Consider the following 25,469-nt stretch of genomic DNA (forward strand, 5'->3'; position numbering starts at 1 on the left):
GATCCTCAGGGACCACTGCCCTGCCATGTTTTACATGTTACCCTGCTTCAAAAACACCTGATTTAATGTTTCAACTTTTGTCAATTGAAAAAAAAGTTATTTCAACTTTTGTAAAAAAAATTCTAAAATGCAATGTTTAAAATTTTTGTTAATTAAAAAAAAAAAAAAAAAAAAGTTATTTCAACTTTTGTAAAAAAAAGAATCCAAAAAAGTAATGTTTCAACTTTTGTTAATTTTTTTCTAATAATTTAATGTTTCAACTTTTGTTAAAAAAAATCTAAAATGTAATGTTTATAATTTTTGTTAATTAAAAAAAAAAAAAAAAAAAATGTTATTTCAACTTTTGTTAATTTGTTAATTTTTATTTAATTTTTTAACTTTTCTACATTTTTTTTTTTTTTTTCCCCAAAAATGTAATGTTTCAGAGCAACATCTAAAACATGGCAGGGCAGTGTTCCCTATGGACCAGGGTTGGGAAGCAATGCCCTAAGAAAAATACATACCATCCTGTACCGAAACCGAATCGTTGCAGTCTCACTGCCTCCCAAGTCGATCTCCTCACAGAAAACCACGCCAGAACCTGAACCAGAACCCCCCGGGGGGGGGGGGGGGGCCCTGTGAAAACCAGACTCACCTGGTCCTTGTGCTCACACTATAACGTTGTCGCCTCCCTCAGTGTTTGTTATTCTCCTCACTGCAGCACAGTTATTAGAGCTGTAGCTTCTTCGACATAAAGCGACTGTGGCTCTTCCTCAGCACATCTGCGAAAGCAGCATGAAATGTGATCTGTTCCTAAACGGAGAGGCGAGTGCACACACACACACACACACACACACACACACACACACACACACACACACACACACACACACACACACACACACACACACACACACACACACACACACACACACACAAAGAAAAGAAAAGTTCAGACATGGTGTCTGAATATTGTTGGTTTAAGTCAGAGTGGTTCGTCTTCACTTGGCTTCGCCGTTGGATTCGATTACAATAATCAGATGAAGTAACACGGTGCAATAGATCCTGAGTTTTCTTTCTATATATACTGACACACACACGGCTCTGTCTTTTTGTTTTACCAAAGAAATGAAAGTGTTACGGCCACAAAAACACAACGAAGGCTTCTGCAGTCGAGCTGCAGCGCCTAGCAACTGAAAAACCAACAAGCAGTGTTATATATATGTTATATATATGTTTTGGCCTGAGATTCTGACAAAAAAACAGCAAAAATATCATGTTTTTATTGTATTTCAGTGAAGCGCCATCACGGTACCAGCAATTATTTGACATAAAATCAATTGAGTCGTGCAATATATAAGTTCAAATTAATGCTATGTTGATCTCTAGCCGCTAGCATCGTTGATTAGCCATGCTATCTGCGTCGCCATCAAACCCTCATCATTTATTTCACCACCGCTAAACATGCTAACGTCAGCGTTACCCTGAATTTGGAGGGAAAAAGTGACGGGCCTTGATATTGATGCGTCTTAAAAGTACTTGTTTTCAACACCCGCTAGTTAAAGAGAGAGCAGGAATCTGGTGTCACACCTAGCAACAGGTGCTAACAGTTGGTTTTGCTCTTTTGCAGTTTACACTAAAATGAATAATTACTGAATCATTATTTATTTTGTCAACTGAAATGTGAAAAAAAATAAAAATAACTAATGCTGCTGGGCTGTGCTGAAAAAATTAGCAAAAGAAATAGCCAAGGGGTCAACAATGCTACGAGTTTGCTTTGTTATTGCGTGGCGCTACAATCCAAAAACATAACGTGGCCATTTCATGACCTAATACATTATTTGTTTAACACATTGTACCTTAAAATTAAATAGTTTATTTGGCCTCGTTTTGATTTGGACACAAAGCCACAATGGAGCTTTCGGACATAATCCTCCCCTAACTTGCAATTTTTGTGTTCCATCAGTATTTACCAGCCTGTTTGTGTGGATTTTATTGACTATCTTGCTGGATACTATTCCCTGAGGGTTCTATAATCCTCTTACCATATGGGGGGGAGAGGGGAGGGGGGGGGGGGCAGGGTTGAGCGCACAGGAAATATTTTCTCGCTTCAAGTGTGCCTCCAGGCATTACCTAAGGCTTAAAGCAATTTTGGCTGCTGCACACGAGCCCAATCTCAAGCCATAGACCTCCAGCCTGCGCCCTCCGTCCGCCCCGCCAAGCCCCCGGATCCTCTTTTTTTTTAGCCTCGAGTGTGGAACACCACGTTTCCCTGGTAATACATCAGTAGCTAATATATCTCGCTTAAGATCGGCCTCCGTTGGGAGGGAAAAGCGTGACCTTGGGAGTGACTTTGTGGCGAGAGCTGTCGTTGCTTCTCCGACTGGCCTGTTGGGAATCGTGCTTCCACAAAGCTAAAGGGGGGTTTGTTCAAGGTGGAGGAAACGTCTGTGCCAGTGGAAACTTCAAAAAACCCAAAGGCGTCATCATGTACGCCTCATTGGTTTATTTTGGCCCGAGTAAAAATAACACTTTGGCTGTTTTGGCAGCGTCCGAAAAAAAGAACCGCACGGATCTCACTCGCTGTGAAAGTCTTCATTGTGAAAGTTAACGTTATTTACAATCTGAATTGTTCCTTTTCATTCTTCCTCCTCCCGTTTAGTGCTTCCGTGTGCTCCGCTCGGAGCATACCAATTCCTTCCAAGGTCAGTTCGGGTTGTGTCGCTTTAACCCCGAGAACACAAGCGAAGGAAAGATCCAATCAGGTTTAATTTGCTGAGTCGCGGTAGAGCCACGCGGGATCTCTGAGGATTTTTTATCACAGCAAAGTCCGAGTTGTTTGCACAAACTGAATTCCAATGTTCAGAAAAGCTTTTTTGGCAATGGCCTCACTCTGGTGATGGGTTTCTAGAGGTCGAAGAAAATGGGTTTTTCTATGGCCAATATTGACCTCTAGAAATCAGTGCAGCGATGATCAAAATAAGGTTTGATACAGACTTTATTTAGCCCGACATATTTTGACCAGTTTTCCTATTTCCCTCATCTGACATTAAGATATCCCGAGGCTCAAAAAAGGGTAGGCATCAGGGACTTTTCAAGGGCGTAAGATTTGGAACATCTTACCTTTTTTACGGGAAAGTTTCCCCGGAGACCCAGAGACCTGGATTATCTCACTGGCATCCACTTCTAGAGGTTGCCATGGTGGATCCCCTTGCTTTAGATTTGGCAGAGATTTTTGTTGCCCTTCCTGACGCAACCCTCCCATTGATCCAGGTTTGGGACCAGCACTAGGACTACACTGGATGTGGCCTTCCCTGTGGATAGGGACAATAAATAAAGAGGGTCCATTCAACCCAATCCATGGGGAGCAAAAGGGATTGGGTGCCCTGCTCAGAGGGTACCCAATCCCAGACCTTGCCCCCAAGGGATTTGAACTGGCAACACTCCAGATACAAGTCGTAGACCCCAGCTCAACTACTGGTCATGCCATTTGGTCCCTGGGTGACTTATCTTAGCTCACATTCATTTCTGAAATAATTATTTGTATTTGACTTCTTTGGTTCTCTGGGGGTTGTTTTAAATGTCCCGTAGAGGGGACAGGAGGCCTGAAGGTGCATTCAAGGAACGATGTAAATGTATTCACTTCCACAGTGTGATGAACTCAAAGGAGCAGCTACAAGATGCATTCAGGGAACTTCTGGGTCACTGCCGTTGGGATTAAAACATTTTGAGCTTAGAGAAGCGGCTACAAGATGCATTCAAGGAGCTCTGCAAATTTGATCACTTTAGGAAAACACGTCAACTAACTACTAAGTGCTACAAGCTGATGCAGCACAACTAAGGCAGTCATAGGGTCAATGGAAAACACCATTTTTCTAAATAAATACATGTATTTGCTATTTAATCTTGTTGTCATGAATCTGGCAAATTATTATTTTCACTTCTGATGGTACGTTTTCTTGAGTAAAGTTGCTGTAGGTGGCTCCAGGTGTTCATTTTATACAAAATGAATGTAGTTTAACACATGAAATCGTCAACTTTCTTAATATAGTATTACCTGATTGCACAAAGACCAATCACCGTCGGGATTATACTGATGTCACCAACCTGACGTTGTTTCACAAAGGACAAAATTAAAGTCTCTGTATTTGGTCACGAGAACCTGTACGACTTTTTATTTACGATCCGATTAACTTCAGCCGTCATTGATATCAAAAATACTTCCAATCCAGAAGTTGCGAACAATAATGATTAACAAGGATTATGTTTGGTGTGAATACAGTTAGGGTATTTTTTATATATACTGCGAATAAATATTGTATAAACAAAATGAAGTCAAGAGCTTAGAAGAGTGTGTACTTTATACTCTAACCGATACGCAGCAAAACGGTCCGTACTGTAGATTTCCCCCCAAATCTTTTTTTCCATTCTTGGTCGGGGCTAATTTAATGGAGCCAACATTTGGATGCGTGTCCACATCACTGCGTTACATCTGCAGTCTGTTTAGTTTCACTCCCACTGTTTATGTAGCCTGTGTTCGGGCCGTAATGTGGCAGGTTTCGGATGAAATAAATGGGAAAACACACATGGCGGTAACTAATCCTGGCGGCACCATCACATGCTCACCACAAGCCACAGGGGCCTCTTCGCTGGTCCCTGGTTCCCACCCACTCTGGCTCCAGAAGCATTCCTACAGCCCTGGTGTCCCATCACTGGATGTGGAGGAGCTTATTAGTCTCTGTGCTGATACAGCAAAGCGGTGATGGTCGTATGATGGAGGAGCTTTTTTTTTTTTAGCTTAATAGATGGTTTCACTCACAAAAAATGCAAGAAAGACAAAGAGATCTTAACTTTGGGAGGACAATTTTGTTTGGTTCCTCACAACTTTATAGGACTTTTGGAGGGTTGAGACTTGGTTCTGGGGTTAGGTTAAGAGTCATGGATGGTTAAGGTTAGCGTAAGGAGCTATGATGTCCATGAGTGTCCTCCCCAACGGCCTGTCCACATGAAAATAGCGGTAGTGGTTTTTTGTTTTCGGGGTGTACCACATCGCTATCTTGTGGAAACATCTTGCATTTTTTCGTGTAGAGGCTACATTCATTCTCAGTCTCAGTTTCTCTGATTGTATACATTGAAATTTAAACATTTGTTTATTTATTGAAAAAAAAAAAAAAAACTTAACTGTACACAATAGACATGCCGTATGGTGTATTCCTGTAGCAGTGCCACCTACTGGCCTGGCATATGTACTACAGTGTTTAAAGCTGTTGTTGTGCAGATAAAGACATTTCTTGTAAAGATATCGCGTTAGCGCACAACTTTTCTACATATATTCTTTTCTATATACGTTGTCGTCGCATTGGTTGCAATGAGGCAGAACCTAATTTCTGAGGAACTAGTTAACCCTTTAAGGTACACACCAAGAAAAAGGCAAAGGAAAAAATATTTCTTTGCATTTTTTATTATTTTATTTGATTTATTTATGATAACAATAATGACAATCAATATATATATATATATATAGATTTTTTTTAATTAGCCCCTACAGTATTTTAGATACAGGCCTCTACCAAACGGTTGAGATGTCTGTTCATAATAAACCTGGTCACATTAATTAAGTGTTAGTGAGTTCAGCTTGATGCATTTTTCAATGCGATACAGTGATTTAAAGTGTGCTCGACCAAATGGTTGAGTTTAGAACCGAGATTTATGGTTAGGTTGAGGTTAAAGTTGAGGTTTTTGTTTAATCTGTGCAAATGAATGGCAGTGTCCTGAGAAGAATAGCTGCACAAACCCGTGTGTGTGTGTGTCCTGGTATTACATATGTTGCGGGGACTTTAATCTACACGGTCACATTATGGAGACTTATCCACCTCGTGGGGATAAAAAAGTAAGTCCCTATACAATAAATCATTATATTTCAAGGTGAGAGTGTGCTTTAAGGTGAGTGTAAGGTGAGGGGGAAGGTAAGGCACGAGTAGGTCTCCTGGAAATAAGTCAGTGTAATGTCACGGAGGTGTGACTGTGTGTGTGTGTGTGTGTGTGTGTGTGTGTGTAGCAGATGGTAGATCGGCTGAGGGCTAAAGCTATTATTTTTCACAGGATGGTATTTTATCAGCGGTAATACGTACAAAGCACTGGGTCCCCGATTATTTATTGTTCCTCCACACTCGCCTCATTTTTCTAAAGTTGTTTGCCGAGCTTTTCCATCAGCAGCTCGCCATCTCCCTCCACTTTTACTCCCGACGTCGTTCGTTTCCTTTTTTAAAAAAAAAACAAAAAAAAACATAGCTATTGGAGCGGAAAAGTTTCTCGATGTTGACGCTGAAAAGAAAACTCAAGAAGAAAGACCGAGTATTTGATTCAGAGTTTTCGAAGTAAAAGGATTGAGCACATGGTGGATCCGTGTTAGGGCGAGTTTACAACTGGAAGGCTGTGGGTTCAATTCCTGGCTCTGCTCATCTTGAGCAAAGACACTTTGGGCCAATTCCTATCTTAACCCTTAATCTTAACCAGCCCTCAAAACCAAGTGTTGAGGGTTATTTTGTCACTTAGAAATGGGACACCCCTTAAATGCAGATACGTCTTCAGACTGTAGGGGGCAGAATAACGCGAAAGTTTGCGTCCAGTCTGTCAACTCCAAAAAAGAAGAAGAAGAAGAAGAACACATTTACGTCAGGATTATTTATTCTGATCCGTTTGTCAGTCAAGTTATTAGGTTGTCAGTTAGTTATAAGATGATACTCAGACAAATACCACAACCACGGACAAATAAACGATACTAAACGATCGCTTGTCCGCACCGGCCGGCTATTGACAAAAGATCGTAAACAACAATGACGTCAGTAATCCATAATATGGGCCTAAACTAAGATAATACAATGGTTTTCATCATTTTTATATCTCTATTAACAAAGAAAATACTTCATTTGTATCGCACTCGTTTCGCTGCTGTCGGCGCCATCTTTGTTATGTCAAAACACGCAATGCATTCTGGGTAGCCCTTGCTCCCAAGGGTGGTCTCGGAAAATCTCAATATTGAGGGCGATACAGCCCTTAAACTTGACCCTCAACTTAATTATTCTGAGAATCGGGACAGAACTTGCACTAGGGGGAGCACATTTTTGAGATTGAGGGTTAAGCAAGGAATTGGAATTCACCCTTAACCCCATGTTGCATCATGTGAATGGGTATGATGGTGGAGTAGTGGCTAGCACTGTTGCCTAACAACAAAAAGCGGAGTATTCTCCAGTTTCCTACCGCACGCGGAGGTTAATTGGTCGCTCTAATTTGACCGTCGGTGTGAATGGTTGCCCTATGTCAGCTGGGATTGGCTCCAGCTCCCCCATGAACCCTCATGTGGAGGATAAAGCGCTAGACAATGAACGATTGACTTGTTTTGCTGACGAAAGCGCTTGAATTACAGTCCTTTAATGTCATCCTCTCACTCTCTCTCCCCCCCCACACACAGGTATTATCCACCAGATGAAGGGCGACTACGAGACGGCACTGAAGCTCCACAAAACCCACCTGGCCATCGTCCAGGAGCTGAACGACTACGCCGCTCAGGGCCGCGCCTACGGCAACATGGGCAACGCCTACAACGCCCTGGGAGCCTTCGACCAGGCCGTCCGCTACCACCGCCAGGAGCTGCAGATCTCCATGGAGGTCAACGACCGGGCCTCGCAGGCGTCCACGCACGGCAACCTGGCGGTGGCGTACCAAGCGCTGGGCGCCCACGACCGCGCGCTGCAGCACTACCAGAACCACCTCAACATAGCGCGCGAGCTCAGAGACGTCCAGAGCGAGGCGCGGGCCCTGGGCAACCTCGGCAACTTCCACTGCTCTCGGGGAGAGTTCCCTCAGGCCGTGCCCTACTACGAGCAGTACCTCCGGCTGTCCCCGGACCTCCAGGACATGGAGAGCGAGGGCAAGGTGTGCCACAACCTGGGCTACGCCCACTACTGCCTGGGCAACTATCAGGACGCGGTCAAGTACTACGAGCAGGACCTCGCTCTGGCCAAGGACCTCCATGACAAACTGAGTCAGGCCAAGGCGTACTGTAACCTCGGCTTGGCCTTCAAGGCCCTGGGCGACTTCACCAAGGCGGAGGAGTGCCAGAAATATCTGCTGTCGCTGGCTCAGTCTCTCAACAACGCGCAGGCTCGCTTCAGAGCTCTGGGGAACCTGGGAGACATATTTGTGTGTAAAAAAGACGTGGCCGGAGCCATTCAGTTTTATGAGCAGCAACTGGCCTTAGCTCACCAGGTACAGAACGACCTACGATACGTCACAGCTTTAGTAAAACGTCGTGCGGAATGTGTTCAGACGTGGTATTGAAGGGATAGTTCGGAATTTTGGACATAAGACCTATTGCGGAGTGATTCCGCTGCTGCTGAGAAAGTAGTCCCTCAAAAATTCATGCGATGCGAGGTTAGTTTTGTTTCAAACAGTACATCGATAGTCTGCCGTTACAATCGATTTGCCTCGGGTGCACTGTGGAGTCGGTATGAGTGTTTTTAATGCCATGCTAACTTGTACCATTGACTTGCGCTAGCCATAGCACCAGCGAACTCGGCAACTAGAAGAACTGAATGAAATTTCTTGAAAACGTCTCCAGACGTCTCCGTCACACCGGCTGAGTTGGAAAATAGGTCTTATGTCCAAGATTCCGAACTATCCCTTTAACATCCATCCTCGGTCTTCCGGTTTCCTCTTGAAGCCAACCAGGAAATAAGAATACATTAATTGACCACTAGGGGGTGACTCTGAAGTTTATGGGGAAAATAAGCTTCTTCTTCTTCTTCTTCCCACTTGATTTATAAGCGTCAGTAAACATTAATGGCCTCAATCACGAGGTTCAACTCTTTCTAACGTACAACACAATGTCTATTTTGTAAATGAATACTACTCGCACCGCTGTAACATGAAATATACAATACCCTTCAACCATTAGGGTTCATATTGTCGTGGTGGCTTCGAATAAATCAACATATGAGCGCTGATTATGGTTAAGGAGGATGATGGGAGAATAAATCCACCTCCTCTGACTATTTACACCACTGTATTTTAACATTCTACTGAGAGAAATCAGTATTTCCTCAGGTGCAGACACCACTGGTGTTTATAAATCATGTGGATTTCACTTTCTCTGTTTCAGGTTAAGGAGCGTAGGATGGAGGCCTGCGCCTACGCCGCCCTGGGGGCCACCTACAGACTGGTGCAGAAGTACGACAAAGCCCTGGGCTACCACACACAGGAGCTGGAGGTGTACCAGGAGCTGGGCGACGTGTCGGGCGAGTGCAAAGCCCACGGCCACCTGGCCGCCGTCTACATGGCCCTGGGGAAGTACGCCATGGCCTTCAAGAGCTACGAGGAGCAGCTGGAGCTCGGGCGGAGGCTCAAGGACCCCGTGGTGGAGGCCCAGGTGTACGGGAACATGGGCATCACTAAAATGAACGTGGGGGTGATGGAGGAAGCCATCGGCTACCTGGAGCAGCAGCTGGCCACCCTGCAGCAGCTGAGCGGCAACGAGGCGGTCATGGACAGGGGCCGGGCCTACGGGAACCTGGGAGATTGTTACGAGGCCCTGGGAGACTTCGAGGAGGCCATCAAGTACTACGACCAGTACCTGTCTGTGGCCCAGAGCCTGAACCGCATGCAGGACCAGGAGAAGGCCTACAGAGGCTTAGGCAACGGACACAGGTCAGTCTGCGAAATAATACAAGGTCCTTCTGCTTTTGCTGCTTTTTGTAGTTATTTTGTCAAGATATTGCAAATAATCTGAGTAATCCGACTTTTATACACAGGAAATTTGGATTTATAGTAACCGTGAAAGGGTTATTTTGACTGTTAAAGGGATAGTTCGTCATTTTGGACATTGTTAAACTTGAACTTACCCATCTTATGCAAGCAATTGGGCTTCGCTGTGGGCTTTCGTTAAGTTTTCTCCGCTGCTATGCTAAGCTGTAACACACCGCGGCGCGCGCACAGCACACTAGCTAGTGGTGGCCTACTTTAGTTCCGTGTTGTAGTTCTCGTATCGCATCCTCAAAAATAGGAAAATTTCAAAGCGTGACTGAAGTTCATGCACGTTTTAAATAAAAGTAACGTTAATAGATTTTTAAGACCTTTCAAAATTGTATTTAAGACCTTGTATGAGATTTTAGGAGAATTTAAGACATTTTAAGGCCTTAAATTCAAATTATTGGGTTTAAGACTTTTAAAGACCCCGCGGATACCCTGGTCTGGACATGTTTTCAAGAAATTTCATTCCGTTCTTCTATTTTTGTCGAGTTTGCTGGTGCTATGGCTAGCTCAGGTCAATGGTATCAGAGTCGGTATGAGTGTTGCTAATGCCATGCTAGCTGGTACCATTGACTTGACAGGCGAAACATCTCAGTCACCATTTAAACTTCCAGCGAGTGACGTTTAGCAGTAAATTTAGTACACACTGCCCATATGTATGTTTGTATTAATAATAATTACCCACAAAATAAATACTGTCGGGTTAGCGTAGCCTCGCAATAAACAAGGGAGCACGTACATCAGTAAAGAAGAATGAGTTAATGGCAAAAAGAGTGGCAGAGTAGAGAGAGCTGTGAAATGCCTGCTAACAGCTAGCTGCTAGTAACACTTTACGGCTAGCTTAGTAAAGTTAGTGAGTTAATCTACAAAAACTTTTTAGTTTCTTCTGCAACAGCTTTTGGCTGCAGATTATAGATTGTATTTTGGGCACAAGAACTGAACGGAATCTTGCGGAATTAGTTATAATTTGATTAATACTTTAAGCTAGCTAGCTAACAGTGAAGGAGTTATTTGACAGTTAACGCCAGGTTCTATCAGGACCAGATACTGTAAACTGATTAATTTAACACAATTCTAGAGATTATTTGGCCCTGAAAGGAATTGATGTTATACTAACTCTTAAATTGCAATTAAAAGACTGAAAATGTTACTGAATATATGAGTTTTTATGGCCAATGTCATATTAAGACATGCAGCTGATGGCAAGTTTAATATTGAGACTGTTTATGATGATCATACACAGAGTTTTAGATCATCTAGGGTCTGATCTGCCTCATATATTGGACTATTTGACATAACAATAACATCATATTGTCACAAAACAAGTAAATAATCAACAGATTGACTGATTATATCAGTTTAGAGTCAGATTCTATCACGTTAACTGGGCTTTTTCTTTAATATCTAAGGGTTAATTTAGCGCGTGCATCAGGGAAACCGAGCAGCGACCCTCGCCGATCGCCAGGGAAGCTCGACGATAAGTGCATTGTGCTCGGATACAAAAGCATCAGACTCTGTCAGGGCCTCGGTTTGTTCTGTTTGTGTGACTCATTCTTCTGCGGCTCACAGTTTTTCGAGGCCGAGCACTTTCCTAAATCCTCTGTGGTTCATGAAAGCAGAGCTGCTGAATCACTTTCTTCCTGCCGAGGTTCATGTTTCTCTCTTTACTGAGCTGCGCCTTCGTGTGCCGAAAACTTGGCCGTGACTGATTCTTTTTAATTTTTAAATCTTTTGAGTGAATAACTTCCATTATTTTTGTTTTGATTTTGTCTTCGAAAAATTGTTTTGCCTTTGTGAGAATCAGTCACCAAAAAATATAGGAATAGGCTGGAGCTCAAGGCTCATTTTTGAATAACCGAGAATATCAATAATACACTCTTAGAAATAAAGGTGCTGAGTAGAACCATATAAGGTTCTTCGGCTTGTCCTCATAGGAGAACACTAAAGGTTCCACCTGGAGCCAAAAACCCCTTTGGAGGGTTCCACCAAGAACTTTTTTAAAAACCCTTTATTCAGGAAAGGGGTTTTAAAGGGTTCTCTGGATCAAAATGGTTCTTACTGGAACCATTAGTGTCACCAAGGGCCAATTCCAATTCCTATCTTAACCCTCAATCTTAACCCTTAATCTTAACTGGCCCTCAAAACCAAGTATTGAGGGTTATTTTGTCACTTAGGAATGGGACACCCCTTAAATGCAGATACGTCTTCATACTGTAGGGGGCAGAATAACGCGAAAGTTTGCGTCCAGTCTGTCAACTCCAAAAAAGAAGAAGAAGAAGAAGAAGAACACATTTACGTCAGGATTATTTATTACGATCCGTTTGTCAGTCAAGTTATTAGGTTGTCAGTGAGTTATAAGATGATACTCATACAAATACCACAACCACGGACAAAGTAAACGATCGCTTGTCCGCACCGGCCGACTATTGACAAAAGATCGTAAACAACAATGACGTCAGTAATCCATAATATGGGCCTAAACTAAGATAATACAATGGTTTTTATATCTCTATTAACAAAGAAAATACTTCATTTGTATCGTACTCGTTTCGCTGCTTTCGGCGCCATCTTTGTTCTGTCAAAACACGCAATGCATTCTGGGTAGCCCTTGCTCCCAAGGGCGGTCTCGGAAAATCTCAATATTGAGGGCGATACAGCCCTTAAACTTGGCCTCAACTTAATTTTTCTGAGAATCTTGACAGCACTTGGACTAGAGGGAGAGCATTTTTGAGATTGAGGGTTAAGCAAGGAATTGGAATTCACCCCAAAAACCTTTTTCAGAAGCAAATGGTTCCAGGTAGAACCTCAGCCCTTGGAGAAGGACCATTTTGGAACCCTTATTTCTATGAGTGTAGCATTAAAAACCAAACTACGTTGATCTTGAAAATGAAAAGACTTGGCGCTTTACTTCATTTTTGCTTTTCCATCGGCGTCATTGACCTGGTACCTGTTGTTTTAGCAGAGTCAAGTCGAGCTAGAACCGTATGATGGAAAAACACCAATCGAACCACCACGGATTACAGACACCGTGCTGGTTCGGCGCTAGCTCGGTGTGCGCTGCCGGCTCTTATCTGTATGCAAAGAGGCTTTTACACACAGATGCATGAAATGTGTGTGTGTGTGTGTGTGTGTGTGTGTGTGTGTGTGTGTGTGTGGGGGAAGCACATTTATTTTCCAGGCAGCTTCTCTTTCTCGTAGCGGCGATAAGATCCGAAAGGAAACCGCGGCGCGGGAAAAAAAATAAAACGCTCGCTGAAATCCTCATTTCAGAAGATGATTCCCTTCCGATTGTGCGTCATCGGCGCATCGCGTGCACTCCGACACGGCGGCGCGTTAGCCGCGCGTGAGTTCAAAGGGGAATAATAGACATCACACACACACACACACACACACACATATTTCTCGTTTCCTGACGGCGCGCATCAACACGAGGCTGATTAAGCCGAGGGCTTTTATTCTTTTAATGCCCCCATTTGAAGCGGCATCTGTCAGTTTTGTCGAGTTTGTGAATAAAGTGGGTCTGGAAGGACGCGGAGGCAAATAAAACGCTGTGATGGGATGAACGCCGCGCTGTCGACGCATTTAAAAAAAGAGAACGGAGATCCTTTGACAGGCGACCGTCCTCGCGGTCGAAAGTCACCATTTAAACTTCCAGCGAATGACGTTCAGCAGTAAATTTAGTACACTGCTAAACATACGAGTGTGTATGTTTGTATAAATGTATCATTACCGCAAAATAAATACTGTCGGGTTAGCGTAGCCTCGGAATAAACAAGGGAACGCGTGCATCAGTAAAGAAAAATGAGGAAATGGCAAAAAGGGTGGCAGAGTAGAGAGAGCCGTGAAATGTCTGCTAACAGCTAGCCGCTAATTACAGTTTACGGCTAGCTTAGTAAAGTTAGTGAGTTAGTGAGTTAATTAGTTTCTTCTTCTGCAAATACTTTTTAGTTTCTTCTGCAACAACTTTTGGCTGCAGATTATTGTATTTTGGGCACAAGAACTGAATGGAATTTTACGGAATTAGTCATAATTTGATTAATACTTTAAGCTAGCTAGCTCACCAGTGTCTAAAGTACATTGGGTTCTGTTGTAAATTGACTTTTATTACTTATTACGCTAGCTGATAAAATAAGTGTAATATATATATATATATATATATATTTTTTTTAAAGGAGTTCAGGAATTTAATAAAAAGACAAAATGGCATTTGTAATAAAATAAAACACGCTGTATCTAGAGCCTAACCGTTTAAGTGTCACTTATTCTTTTTTACACTGGACCGTTAAAATTTAAATATCACGACTCGTTTCTAATTTTCTAGCTTTCCAAACACGACGCTGTGCAGAAAATCTATCCTTTGTTTTATTTAAACTGAAATAACGTGGAGCTTTTTGGTCATAAACACTGTAAATGATAAGACCTTGTTGTGTAGAAAAGATAGATTTGTATCACTTTTTTCCCCCAGATATGAGATAAGGGGATTGTTGTACACTTCAAAGATCTTGTCAGTATTTGTTAAAGGCGCCATATGTAAGAATGTGGCCAAAAACTACATTCAACTTCAAAATACCGAGGTCTTTTAGGTTTCTTTTTTCCGACGTTACTGGCAACCCGTGGTTGCTCGGCAGCTGAGACTCTACTGACTGCAATGATTGGTAGATGGCGGTAGGTGGCGCCACATGCCAAAACAAATGGATAATATGCTAGCTAGCTCTGTTTATTTTTCTGTCTTTCTTTCTATCTATCTATCTATCTATCTATCTATCTATCTATCTATCTATCTATCTATCTATCTATCTATCTATCTATCTATCTATCTATCTATGTTAGCTGGGTATCTAGCTAGAGCAGGATAAATAGATGATGTGTAATAAATCGATAATGTGCTAGCTAGCTTTCTTCCTTTCTATATCCCTTGCAAAGAGTCTTAAAGGCGCCATAAGTAAGAATGTGGCCAAAAACTGCACACTGCAAATTCAAAATAGCAAGGTTTATTCGTTTACTCCGCCATTGTAGCTCAGAGGTAACTGGCAACCCGTGGTTGCTCGGCAGCTGGGACTCTACTGACTGCAATGATTGGTAGACGGCGGTAGGTGGCGCCACATGACGCCATAACATGATTTCAAAACATAAACATGATTTGCAGTCTGCAAAATATTTTTTTTAATGCAAATATTTTGTCTGTACTGTTGTTGTTGGTGAGTTCAGTTTGTTATATGAACATTATTCCTGAGTCTCTGTGACATATTAGGAGGATTTTATGGCTTTAGTTGCTTTAGATTTATTACAGAATGCACCTTTAACAGTAAAGGGGCAATGACAGATTTCCTTGTTGTTCGCCTCGTCGGCTTTACGTCATCACACTCTTTAATCTTTATCCGTCTTCCCTCCACAGAGCCATGGGCCACCTGCAGCAGTCGCTGGTGTGTTTCGAGAAGCGCCTCGTCGTCGCCCACGAGCTCGGCGAGTGCGGCGGCAAGGCCCAGGCCTACGGCGAGCTGGGCGCCCTCCACAGCCAGCTGGGCAACTACGAGCAGGCCATCTCCTGCCTGGAGCGCCAGCTCGGCATCGCCCGCGACACCCAGGACCGGCTGCTGGAGGGCGACGCCAGCTGCGGCCTGGGCGTGGTCTACCAGGCGATGGGCGAGTACGAGACGGCGCTGCGGTGCCACCAGAGCGACCTGGAGATCGCCGAGGAGACGGGGAGCCCCGCGCGGCAGGCGCGCGCCTACGGCAACCTGGGCCTGACCTACGAGTCGCTGGGGAACTACGAGCGAGCGGTGGTTTTCCAGGAGCAGCATCTGAGTGTGGCGGCGCAGACTAATGACTTGGCTGCCAAGACGCTGGCCTACGGCAGCCTGGGGAGGACACACCACGCACTGCAGAACTACTCGCAGGCTGTCATGTACCTGCAGGAAGGTGAGCGAGTCTGTGCAGAGAGAGGATTTGCCTTTGTTGCCTGAGCTGATAGGACGAGAGTCTGTGAATTCATGAATATGAAATTCAGAGAGCCGGGTTTCTTACTAAGCCTTTGCCACATTTTTTATTAGGTTGTGTTCATGGTGTGTGTGTGTGTGTGTGTGTGTGTGTGTGTGTGTGTGTGTGTGCACCGGGGGATTCTGGGTGCACATAATGCGCCCTGTGTTGTCGCCTGTTGTGTAAAGCTATACCGGCATTTATGAGTGTATGTCTCTGCAAATCTTTAAGGACACTCTCCCAGGCATTTCCTCCTGTTTACTGCTATGCTAGCTCCTCTTCACACCTCCTATATGGACTTTTCTCAGCTCTCAGTGAGTCGCCATAAGATCTTTTCACACACACACACACACACACACACACACACACACACAGTGGCTCACACCGTTGATTTCACACAGATTATTGTGCAGTAAAAACCAGGGACTCGTTCCCTCCTCGGCGCAGATGTTTGTTACCGAGCCTGTAGCTTATTACGGTATCGTCGCAGCCACCTAACCGTATTTTGTGGAAAGGGCAACAGAGAGCGTGGATATTCTACCAGAGCCTGTCATATCTAGCATCAAGTGGCATGAAGGCCCCTGTAGAGCTGACGTCGCACAATCGAGGTAACGCCCGCCCCCCGGTGGAAAGCGATGCTCTATCGCGTCAACGTTTATACTCGACAACACCTAAATCAGGGCTACCAGAGAGATGGTGGAGGAATCAGGAAGCGACGACAACAAACACAAACAACACGAGTTAACGTGGTTGACGCTTGGCAAATCACGGACTCGGACCGGATTTACCAAGAGCTAGTCTGCGCGGCGATGTTAACACAGCAGTTATTTACATTTACACAGGCCGTTGCTAATGCTAACATTATTGTCGTACACTCTTGTCAAGCTTCAGTGACTCTCTGGAGTAAAGATGAAGTCAGGAAGTTGACACACGGAGCTCTACTGTTGTTGCTCAAATGGTTTTTTCCTATATTTCTAGTTATTTATTTCACACTTGAGAGTATTTGGACTTAAGTTAAAATTGGACTGTATTCAAATTTACACTCATGTTACGCAATACTTTACAGCAGGGGTCACCAACCTTTTTGATAGCCTGCGGGCTACCAGGTGCCCGCGGGCACCACGTTGGTGACCCCTGCTTTACAGTGTCAATGCTACACCAGCTATTTCCAAGAGATACGTTTGATATCAAACGTATCCCTTTTTATCTCTATTTAATGAATCCCATCTTCATTGTGTGCATGTGTCACCTCATTAATTATCAGTCAAAGTCTTATTTAGTTTATTCGGTGACCCCCAAACAAAGTTATTCCGCGACCCGTGTGTGAGTCTGAACCCAGTCTCCTGGAAAGACCGATTCGCGCTACACACGTGTCTGTAAACAACACAAGCAAGTAACCGCGGTAACAGCCGCCTGTCAGGTCGACACGGCGCACATCACGCGCATTTGACTCGGTTCAGTTGAGTTCAGAGAGAAAAACACGACCCGAGCCGCGCTTTTAACCGAGAGAAGCTCTCCTTTAATCTGTCAAGCCGAGCTTCAACCTTCCAGAAAAATAAATCAGAAATTCAGTGATCGGGAAACGATTGTGGTAGAAATTACCTCAGCGTCTCCTGCGCCTGTGTTTACTGCCTCCCATCTCGTCCATGTGCAGTCAAACGTGCACCTGGATCGCACATGCTTTGAAGAGATGGAGAATTTTCACGGCTTAACAGACTTTATTGCAGAAGAATAAATAATTAGTACCTCTTTTTACGCTTTTCCTTACGTGGTTTGAACAAATGTTACGTGCCGCGGTTTTTCCCTTCAAAGATATTTGAACAGCCACGTAACGCGGAACTACTTCCACCCACTGCTTTTAAGATGCTGTTTGATTAGCTTGTGTCGCAACATAGGTCCAAAGTCCAAATTCGTTTTCCCACATGTGTAGTACAAGCAGGGCCGTACCTATGTTCTCCCGGTCCTATGTTCCCCGCTTTGTATGTGACCAGGGTAAAAAAGGGTTGTTGTCCCCCTGTCACATACAAAATGGAGAACATAGAACCTTTTTTGTTAAAAAAACGGGGAACCTTTTTTTAAAAAAAAGGTCCGATGCTCCCCCAATCGGGGGATATAGGTACGACCCCCGTCTACGCGATATGCAAGCTATGCACATAAGAAAGAAAGAAAGAAAAAAGAAACCTAGAAACCTACCGAGCTTACTCATCATCTATCCCGCTCTAGCTAGCTATCCAGCTAGATAGATAGATATAAATAAAGAAAGAGAAAAAGAAACTGAGCTAGCTAGCACATTATCCATTTATCCATCCCACTCTAGCTAGCTATCCAGCTAAATTAGATAGATAGATATAAAGAAAGAAAAAGAAAGAAAGCTAGCTCGCACATTATCCATTTATCTATAAAGAAAACTACCTAGCTTACACATCATCTATCCCACTCTAGCTAGCTATCCAGCTAAGTTAGATAGATAGATATAAAGAAAGAAAGAGAAAAAGAAAGAAAGCTAGCTAGCACATTATCCATTTATCTATCTAGAAATCTACCTAGCTTACACATCATCTACCCCGCTCTAGCCTAGCTATCCAGCTAAGAAAGAAAGGAAAAGAAAGCTAGCATTATGCTAACATGACAACAACGAGGCTATCTTACACTCTTGTAAAGACTCAGTGATTCTCTGGAGTAAAAAAACAAAAACAAAAAGAAAGAAAGGAAAAGAAAGCTAGCTAGCTAAATCCACAACAAAAGATCCACTTAAAAATGTGTAAGGATACGCATCAACACAGTGTGTTTGGATATAACGGTACACTCACTCACTACCGTCGACCAACACTGCCCCACCAGGTCCGTACGTCTTCCCTGATTATGTCGGTGACAGTGCAGGAAGTGATTAGCGGAAACCCTCCGTAGACGCGAGCTAAATGTCCGCGCCCACCAGCGTCGCACGTGATGGAGCTCACACTCAGGAACACCCACCGCGTCACGACCCAAACCCCGTTTGAGTCCGCGGGAACTGCAGCTTGTGTGCGGCGACAGTCGTATATTTCACCCGGTAGGGAGGGAACGCAGACGAACGGGAAAAACCATCTCCCTCCGTCTGTCCTGCGCGGGCTTTATTAGCATTAACCCGGGCTTGAAGTGACCCATGCGGCGCCTGCAGACCTTCCTCGTTGAGCTTTAATGGGGAACAAAGCTCGACAGGCCGTTCAGTCTCCGCCCCGTCCTCCTGTTTGTCCCTGCACTGTCCTTGTGTTGTTCCACGGCCTGGCTGTGGAAAAAGAAACGGCGCCTCCACGAGCGCTGACAGCCAATTATTTCTGACCAACCTACCCAGACCGAAAAAAGTTGACAAGGTTTTTTTTTTTTTTTTCGTTTTTTTCTTTTTCATTTCTTCATGCTGTACTTGTTTTTTTGTTTTCGTTTCACGGTAAAGATTAATTGGAAGAAAGGCAGCACCAAACGAGCACAGAGAGCGTCGACGACTTGACCTCCAGCTATATGTGTGTGTGTGTGTGTGTGTGGTCAAACAGGACATAGGGTGATACCAATTACAGCGTGATAGGACGACATCATTCCTGTCACCCTGATTGTTTGGTCCTAACGTCCCGTCTACTTATCGCCCTGTAGATTTACATGAAATTACGTCCTCTCAATCTTCTAAAAAGAGAGGCGTTTCACAGCAGAATGCACCTTTTCCCCCCCGTGATTAACACAACTGTGTCATTAAATCAATGTCGTCACTGCAGCGACTAATGGAGCTGATACAGTTTCTTCATGCTTGGTTTATAGAACAACAGCTAATGGAATTACAATATGAATGCAAATGTCTCGGATAGATACCTGGAGTTAGACAGACAGATAGATATGGGCTAGCTTCCTAGCTAGATAGCTGGCAACAGATAGATAGATAGATAGATAGATAGATAGATAGATAGATAGATAGATAGATAGATAGATAGATAGATAGAAAGCTAGCTAGCATATTATCCATTTATCTATATAGAAACCTACCTACTTAGCTAGCTTACACATCATCTATCTGCCCCGCTCTAGCTAGCTATCCAGCTAAGATAGATAGATAGATAGATAGATAGATAGATAGATAGATAGATAGATAGATAGATAGATAGATAGATAGATAGATAGATAGATAGCACATTATCCATTTATCTATCTAGAAACCTACCTAGCTTACACATCATCTATCTCACTCTAGCTAGCTATCCAGCTAAGTTTAGATAGATAGATAGATAGATAGATAGATAGATAGATAGATAGATAGATAGATAGATAGATAGATAGATAGATAGATAGATAGATAGATCAGATTATGGTGTGTCACAGTAAAGAAAGGAGCAAAACAAAGCAACAGAAATGTCCACTATGTTCTTTTTTTATTTACCCCTCAAGGACTCTTTACCGTGTCCCGTTACTTTATAACGTCCTGTTCCCTGTGTGGTCATGGACATGGACAGAGGACACTGGACCTAGTGCACACGTAAAGCCGTGCGTCTGAATCACTGCCGCAGCCGTCAAGCGGCCTTTAAAAGTGTTCTCCGGTCGCCGTACGGGGAGCAGCCGGCCTCGGCCGCATCCTCGCGTCCGCCGCTCCCTCCCGCTACGTGACTGCGCCCGCGTGAACACGCCAAACGACGCGCCCCCCGGTGACAGTGACGGACACGGAATGATGCAGTGGAGAAGACGGGGGGCGCAGAGGAAAAGACAGAATTGGATATTAGTCGTAACTCACATGTATTATTTCACTGTCAGCCGGAGAATAAAGAAAACATAGAGTCGGTTGACACTCGGGCTTGATCATGAAGAACTATCACAGAGCAGCTCAGAGGGAGACATTTTCTCTGTGTGTGTGTGTGTGTGTGTGTGCAGATGAAAGACTCCGAGCTGGAGATAAGTGTGGGGTGAGGATGTCAGAAAATGAAAAGGATAATTTAGATCTGTTTCCTCTCTCCTCTTCCTCGCTTCAGTGCCTAATGAGCCCCGAGCAGTGCCGGTGGTTCCTCCGTGAGCAGTGCCACCACGGTGGAGATGAAACAGGTAGAGACGAGGAAGTAAATACAGGAGGCGGAGAAAGAGAGAGACAGAAGAGAGTCTGTGCATGGCAGAAGAGAGGGGTGAGGAGGGAGGGAGTGGAAAGATAAGGACAGAGGGGAGACTGTTTCAGGCTTCAAAGGCTGCCGGGCGAGCGTTGGCCGTGGAGGAGCCATGAAGTCTACCGCTGCGCGGTCGGTGCCGAGTCTTGCGGAATCGGGTCACGCTCTCTTTTCTTGGCTTATCTGGTCCAGCCACAGACGGCTTTCCAGGAATGCCCCCGAAAATAAGCGGACTAATGCGAGGTCGGCTTGGAAACCGTTTTTCTCCTCCGCTCGGTGTCCCAAAAAGAAAAAAGCCTGTTTCGACCGCGGCGGAGAGCAGGCCTGTAAACACCGCGCAGAGTCCGCGCTAACGCGAGGATTCGGCGAAACGACTTGCGCTGATGAGATGGTTTGACGCTACTTAAGGACGTTTATGGCGCGTTCTGAAGATGGTGTCATTTAAAGGTGCTTTATGTAATAAATCTAAAGCAACTGGCCATAAAATCCTCCTAATATGTCACAGAGACTCAGGAATAATGTTCATATAACAAACTGAACTCACCAACAACAACAGTACAGACAAAATATTCGCATTAAAAAAAATATTTTGCAGACTGCAAATCATGTTTATGTTTTGAAATCATGTTTTTGGCATGTGGCGCCACCTACCGCCATCAGTAGAGTCTCAGCTGCCGAGCAACCACGGGTTGCCAGTTACGTCTGAGCTACAACGGCGGAGAAAACGAACAGAACTCGGTATTTTGAATTTGAATGCAGTAACTGTTTTTGGCCACATTCTTACATATGGCGCCTTTAAGACTCTTTGCAAGTGATATAGATGGATAGGAAGAAAGCTAGCTAGCACATTATCCATTTATCTATCTATTACACATCATCTATGTATCCTGCTCCAGCTAGCTACCCAGCTAACATAGATAGATAGATATAGATAAAGAAAGAGAAAAAGAAACTAAGCTAGCTAGCACATTATCCATTGATCTATCTCGAAACCTACCTAGCTTACACGTCATCTATCTATCCCACTCTAGCTAGCTATCCAGCTAAGATAGATAGATAGATAGATAGATAGATAGATAGATAGATAGATAGATAGATAGAAAGAAAGAAAGAAAGAAAGAAAGAAAGAAAGAAAGAAAGAAAGAGAAAAAGAAACTGAGCTAGCTAGCACATTATCCATTTATCCATTTATCTATCCCACTCTAGCTAGCTATCCAGCTAAAATAGATAGATAGATAGATAGATAGATAGATAGATAGATAGATAGATAGATAGATAGATAGATAGATAGATAGATAGATAGAGAAAAAGAAAGTGAGCTACCTAGCACATTATCCATTTATCTATCTAGAAACCTACCTAGCTTACACGTCATCTATCTATCCCACTCCAGCTAGCTAGCTAGCTATCCAGCTAAATCCAGCTGCCGTACTACTATCATATGCTAAAGGAAGCAACGAAGCTCATTTGTGGTTCCCAAAGACTGGGTCACGACTCAAAGATGGGCCGTTGGAGAGGTTTTTTTTGGGGATCCCTAAACAGATTTGAGAAATTAAGAAATTAAGTTTTAATTAATTGACCCAAACATCTCTTGGAAATTTGCTCTAGTTTTGGAAAAGTTGGTGCCCACATATAGTTAACGTTTGAGAATTCAAACAGGTTGTATTATTATTATTGCTGATACTTCCAGGTCACGTGACTCTACTCAACTAAGCAAACTTGACTTTTTGGATGCAGCCCTAGACAAACACACGCAAACAAGAATGGCAGAGTAAGTAAAGAAAACAACAAGTAATTGATGATGATTGAATGTAGGAAAAAAAAAAGGTGGGGAGGTGGTTTGTACAGTAATGCAACGTTACAGATACCAAAAACACCACAGGCACAAACACTGTGAGTCTGTCTCCAAATACAGTATCACAACAGTCCATTATCACCTCATCAGTGCGCCGGCAAATATTTGCGGGTGTCTCCGCCGTATCGCGTGGCTTCTTTTTTTCTCTTTGCAAACGCTAAGCTTGTGTTTGCGTTTGCTCAGACAGTCGATCCTCGCCATTGATTACTATGCAGTCCGATTAGTGTGTGTGTGTGTGTGTGTGTGTGTGTGTGTTCTTGTACTTGCGGCATACTGAGGACCAATGAGGGTTTTTAACCAACAAAGTGAGGTCATTTTTACGAAGTGAGGACATTTTGGCCGGTCCTCACTTTGTTTTCATTGAAATCACTTCCTTAGGTTGCTATAACATGCTATACTCAATTTGTAAAAAAAATAATTATTATTATTTTGGACGACATAGTATAGTATGACGTTTGTTGTCAAATTTTGGGTCAATTTTTTTTTTCAAATTTTGAACAACATAGTATAGTATGATGGTTTTGTCAATTTTTTTTTTTTAATTTTGAATGACATAGTATAGTATGATGGTTTTGTCTAATTTTGGACCAAAAATTTTGGGTCAAATTTTTTTTTTCAAATTTTGAACGACATAGTATAGTGTGATGGTTTTGTCAAATTTTGGGAAAAATTTTTTGGTAAAATTTTTTTTTTCAAATTTTGAACGACATAGTATAGTATGATGTTTTTGTCAAATTTTGGACGACAAATTTTGGGTCAAATGTTTTTAAAAACTTTGGTCATCATAGTATAGTATGTCGTTTTGTCAAATTTTGGACCGAAAAAAAAAAAAATCCCAAAAAATTTCCATCCCTTTCTGCTCTGGGGCTCCACCTGCATACATTTTATGGTACTGCAACCAGTAGTTTTTTGTAGATGTCGTTCTTGAAGTAGATATTTGTAATTGTGTTGATTTATAAAGTGGAAATGCTGGTCCTCAGTATGCAGCAAGTACAAGAATGTGTGTGTGTGTGTGTGTGTGTGTGTGTGTGTGTGTGTGTGTGTGTGTGTGTGTGTGTGTGTGTGAGCACAGCGCAGCGTCTTTCATGTCTGAGGCCAAACATCCAAAACGCCCTCTCTGTCAGAACATCAGCACCACGCTACGTTTACATCTGTTGCTCTAACCGACGCCCGAGTAACTTGACGACGACTCTCGCTCTTCTTCCCCCCCTACAGGCCTGCGGCTCGCCGAGCAGCTGTCTCGACGCGAGGACGAGGCGAAGATCCGCCACCGTCTCGGGCTCTCGCTTTGGGCCAGTGGGAACCTGGAGGAAGCCCAACATCAGGTGAGGCCTCTCGCGGTGATGAGTAATGAGAACCTGGTGTTGGATTTTCCCAACCAGTTCCTCGTTTATTTGGGCAAATAAATAACAATTAAGTTTTTAGTTTTTGAAAGATATGTTAAAAAGATTCAGAATCGAGTGTTTTATGAATAAAAACCAATCTTTCTAGTCCAATGATGACCTGAAGTGTGGTGCATCTATAACCACAAGGTGGCAGCAGTGGCAAGCATTTACTTATTGGACCGTATGTGTGATTACATTTACGAGGTTTCCTGAATGCGTCTCGTATGCTGCTCCTGTAGATCCCACAGAAGTGACGACATTTACCGGGGTCTTTGAATGCATCTTATACACTGCTCCTGTAGAAATTCCGAAGAAGTGGCGACATTTACGAGGTTTCCTGAATGCGTCTCATATGCTGCTTCTGTAGATCCCACAGAAATAACGACATTTACAGTGGTCTTTGAATGCGTCTCTTTCGCTGCTCCTGTAGATCCCACAGAAGTGACGACATTTACGAGGTTTCCTGAATGCGTCTCGTATGCTGCTTCTGTAGATTCCACAGAAGTGACGACATTTACCGGGGTCTTTGAATGCGTCTCGTATGCTGCTCCTGTAGATCCCACAGAAGTGATTACATTTACGCAGTTTCCTGAATGCGTCTCGTATGCTGCTCCTGTAGATCCCACAGAAGCTGCGACATTTACCGGGGTCTTTGAATGCGTCTCATATGCTGCTCCTGTAGATCCCACAGAAGTGACGACATTTACGAGGTTTTCTGAATGCGTCTCATATGTTGCTCCTGTAGATCCCACAGAAATAACGTCATTTACTGGGGTCTTTGAATGCGTCTCGTTCGCTGCTCCTGTAGATCCCACAGAAATGACGACATTTACCGTGGTCTTTGAATGCGTCTCGTTCGCTGCTTCTGTAGATCCCACAGAAGTGACGACATTTACGAGGTTTTCTGAATGCATCTCCTATGCTGCTCCTGTAGATCCCACAGAAATAACGACATTTACCGGGGTCTTTGAATGCGTCACACAGAAATGACGACATCTACAGTGGTCTTTGAATGCGTCCCGTTTGCTGCTTCTGTAGATCCCACAGAAGTGATGACATTTACCGGGGTCTTTGAATGCGTCTCGTATGCTGCTTCTGTAAATTCCCCAGAATTGACGGCATTTACCAGGGTCCCTGAATGCGTCTCGTATTCTGCTTCTGTAGATCCCACAGAAGTGAGGACATTTACCGGGGTCTTTGAATGCGTCTCGTTAGCTCAACAACACTGTGAGCGTTACTACATCGCTTCCACTCGCTCTCAGATGTGCAGAAGGAGTTCAGAATATTTGACAAATAACACCGTCAAATAACACGCTCATCCCTAATCCCCACTCGCTGCTCCATCTGGACTCCTTCCAG

General features: G+C 43.6%; 1 protein-coding gene across 1 annotated transcript in view; it reads left to right on the top strand.

The window, feature by feature from the left end:
- Window positions 1-25,469, top strand: part of ttc28 (tetratricopeptide repeat domain 28) — a 301,137-nt gene that overhangs the window by 239,687 nt on the left and 35,981 nt on the right. Inside the window, exons 7-10 of the mRNA XM_083904827.1 lie at window positions 7,451-8,247; window positions 9,140-9,684; window positions 15,182-15,705; window positions 23,941-24,050. Of these exons, the coding sequence (XP_083760953.1) occupies window positions 7,451-8,247; window positions 9,140-9,684; window positions 15,182-15,705; window positions 23,941-24,050 (1,976 nt within the window). The remainder of the gene's footprint in view (window positions 1-7,450; window positions 8,248-9,139; window positions 9,685-15,181; window positions 15,706-23,940; window positions 24,051-25,469) is intronic.

The sequence above is a fragment of the Microchirus variegatus genome (genome assembly GCF_963457635.1).
Source record: "Microchirus variegatus genome assembly, chromosome: 18".
Taxonomy (NCBI): domain Eukaryota; kingdom Metazoa; phylum Chordata; class Actinopteri; order Pleuronectiformes; family Soleidae; genus Microchirus; species Microchirus variegatus.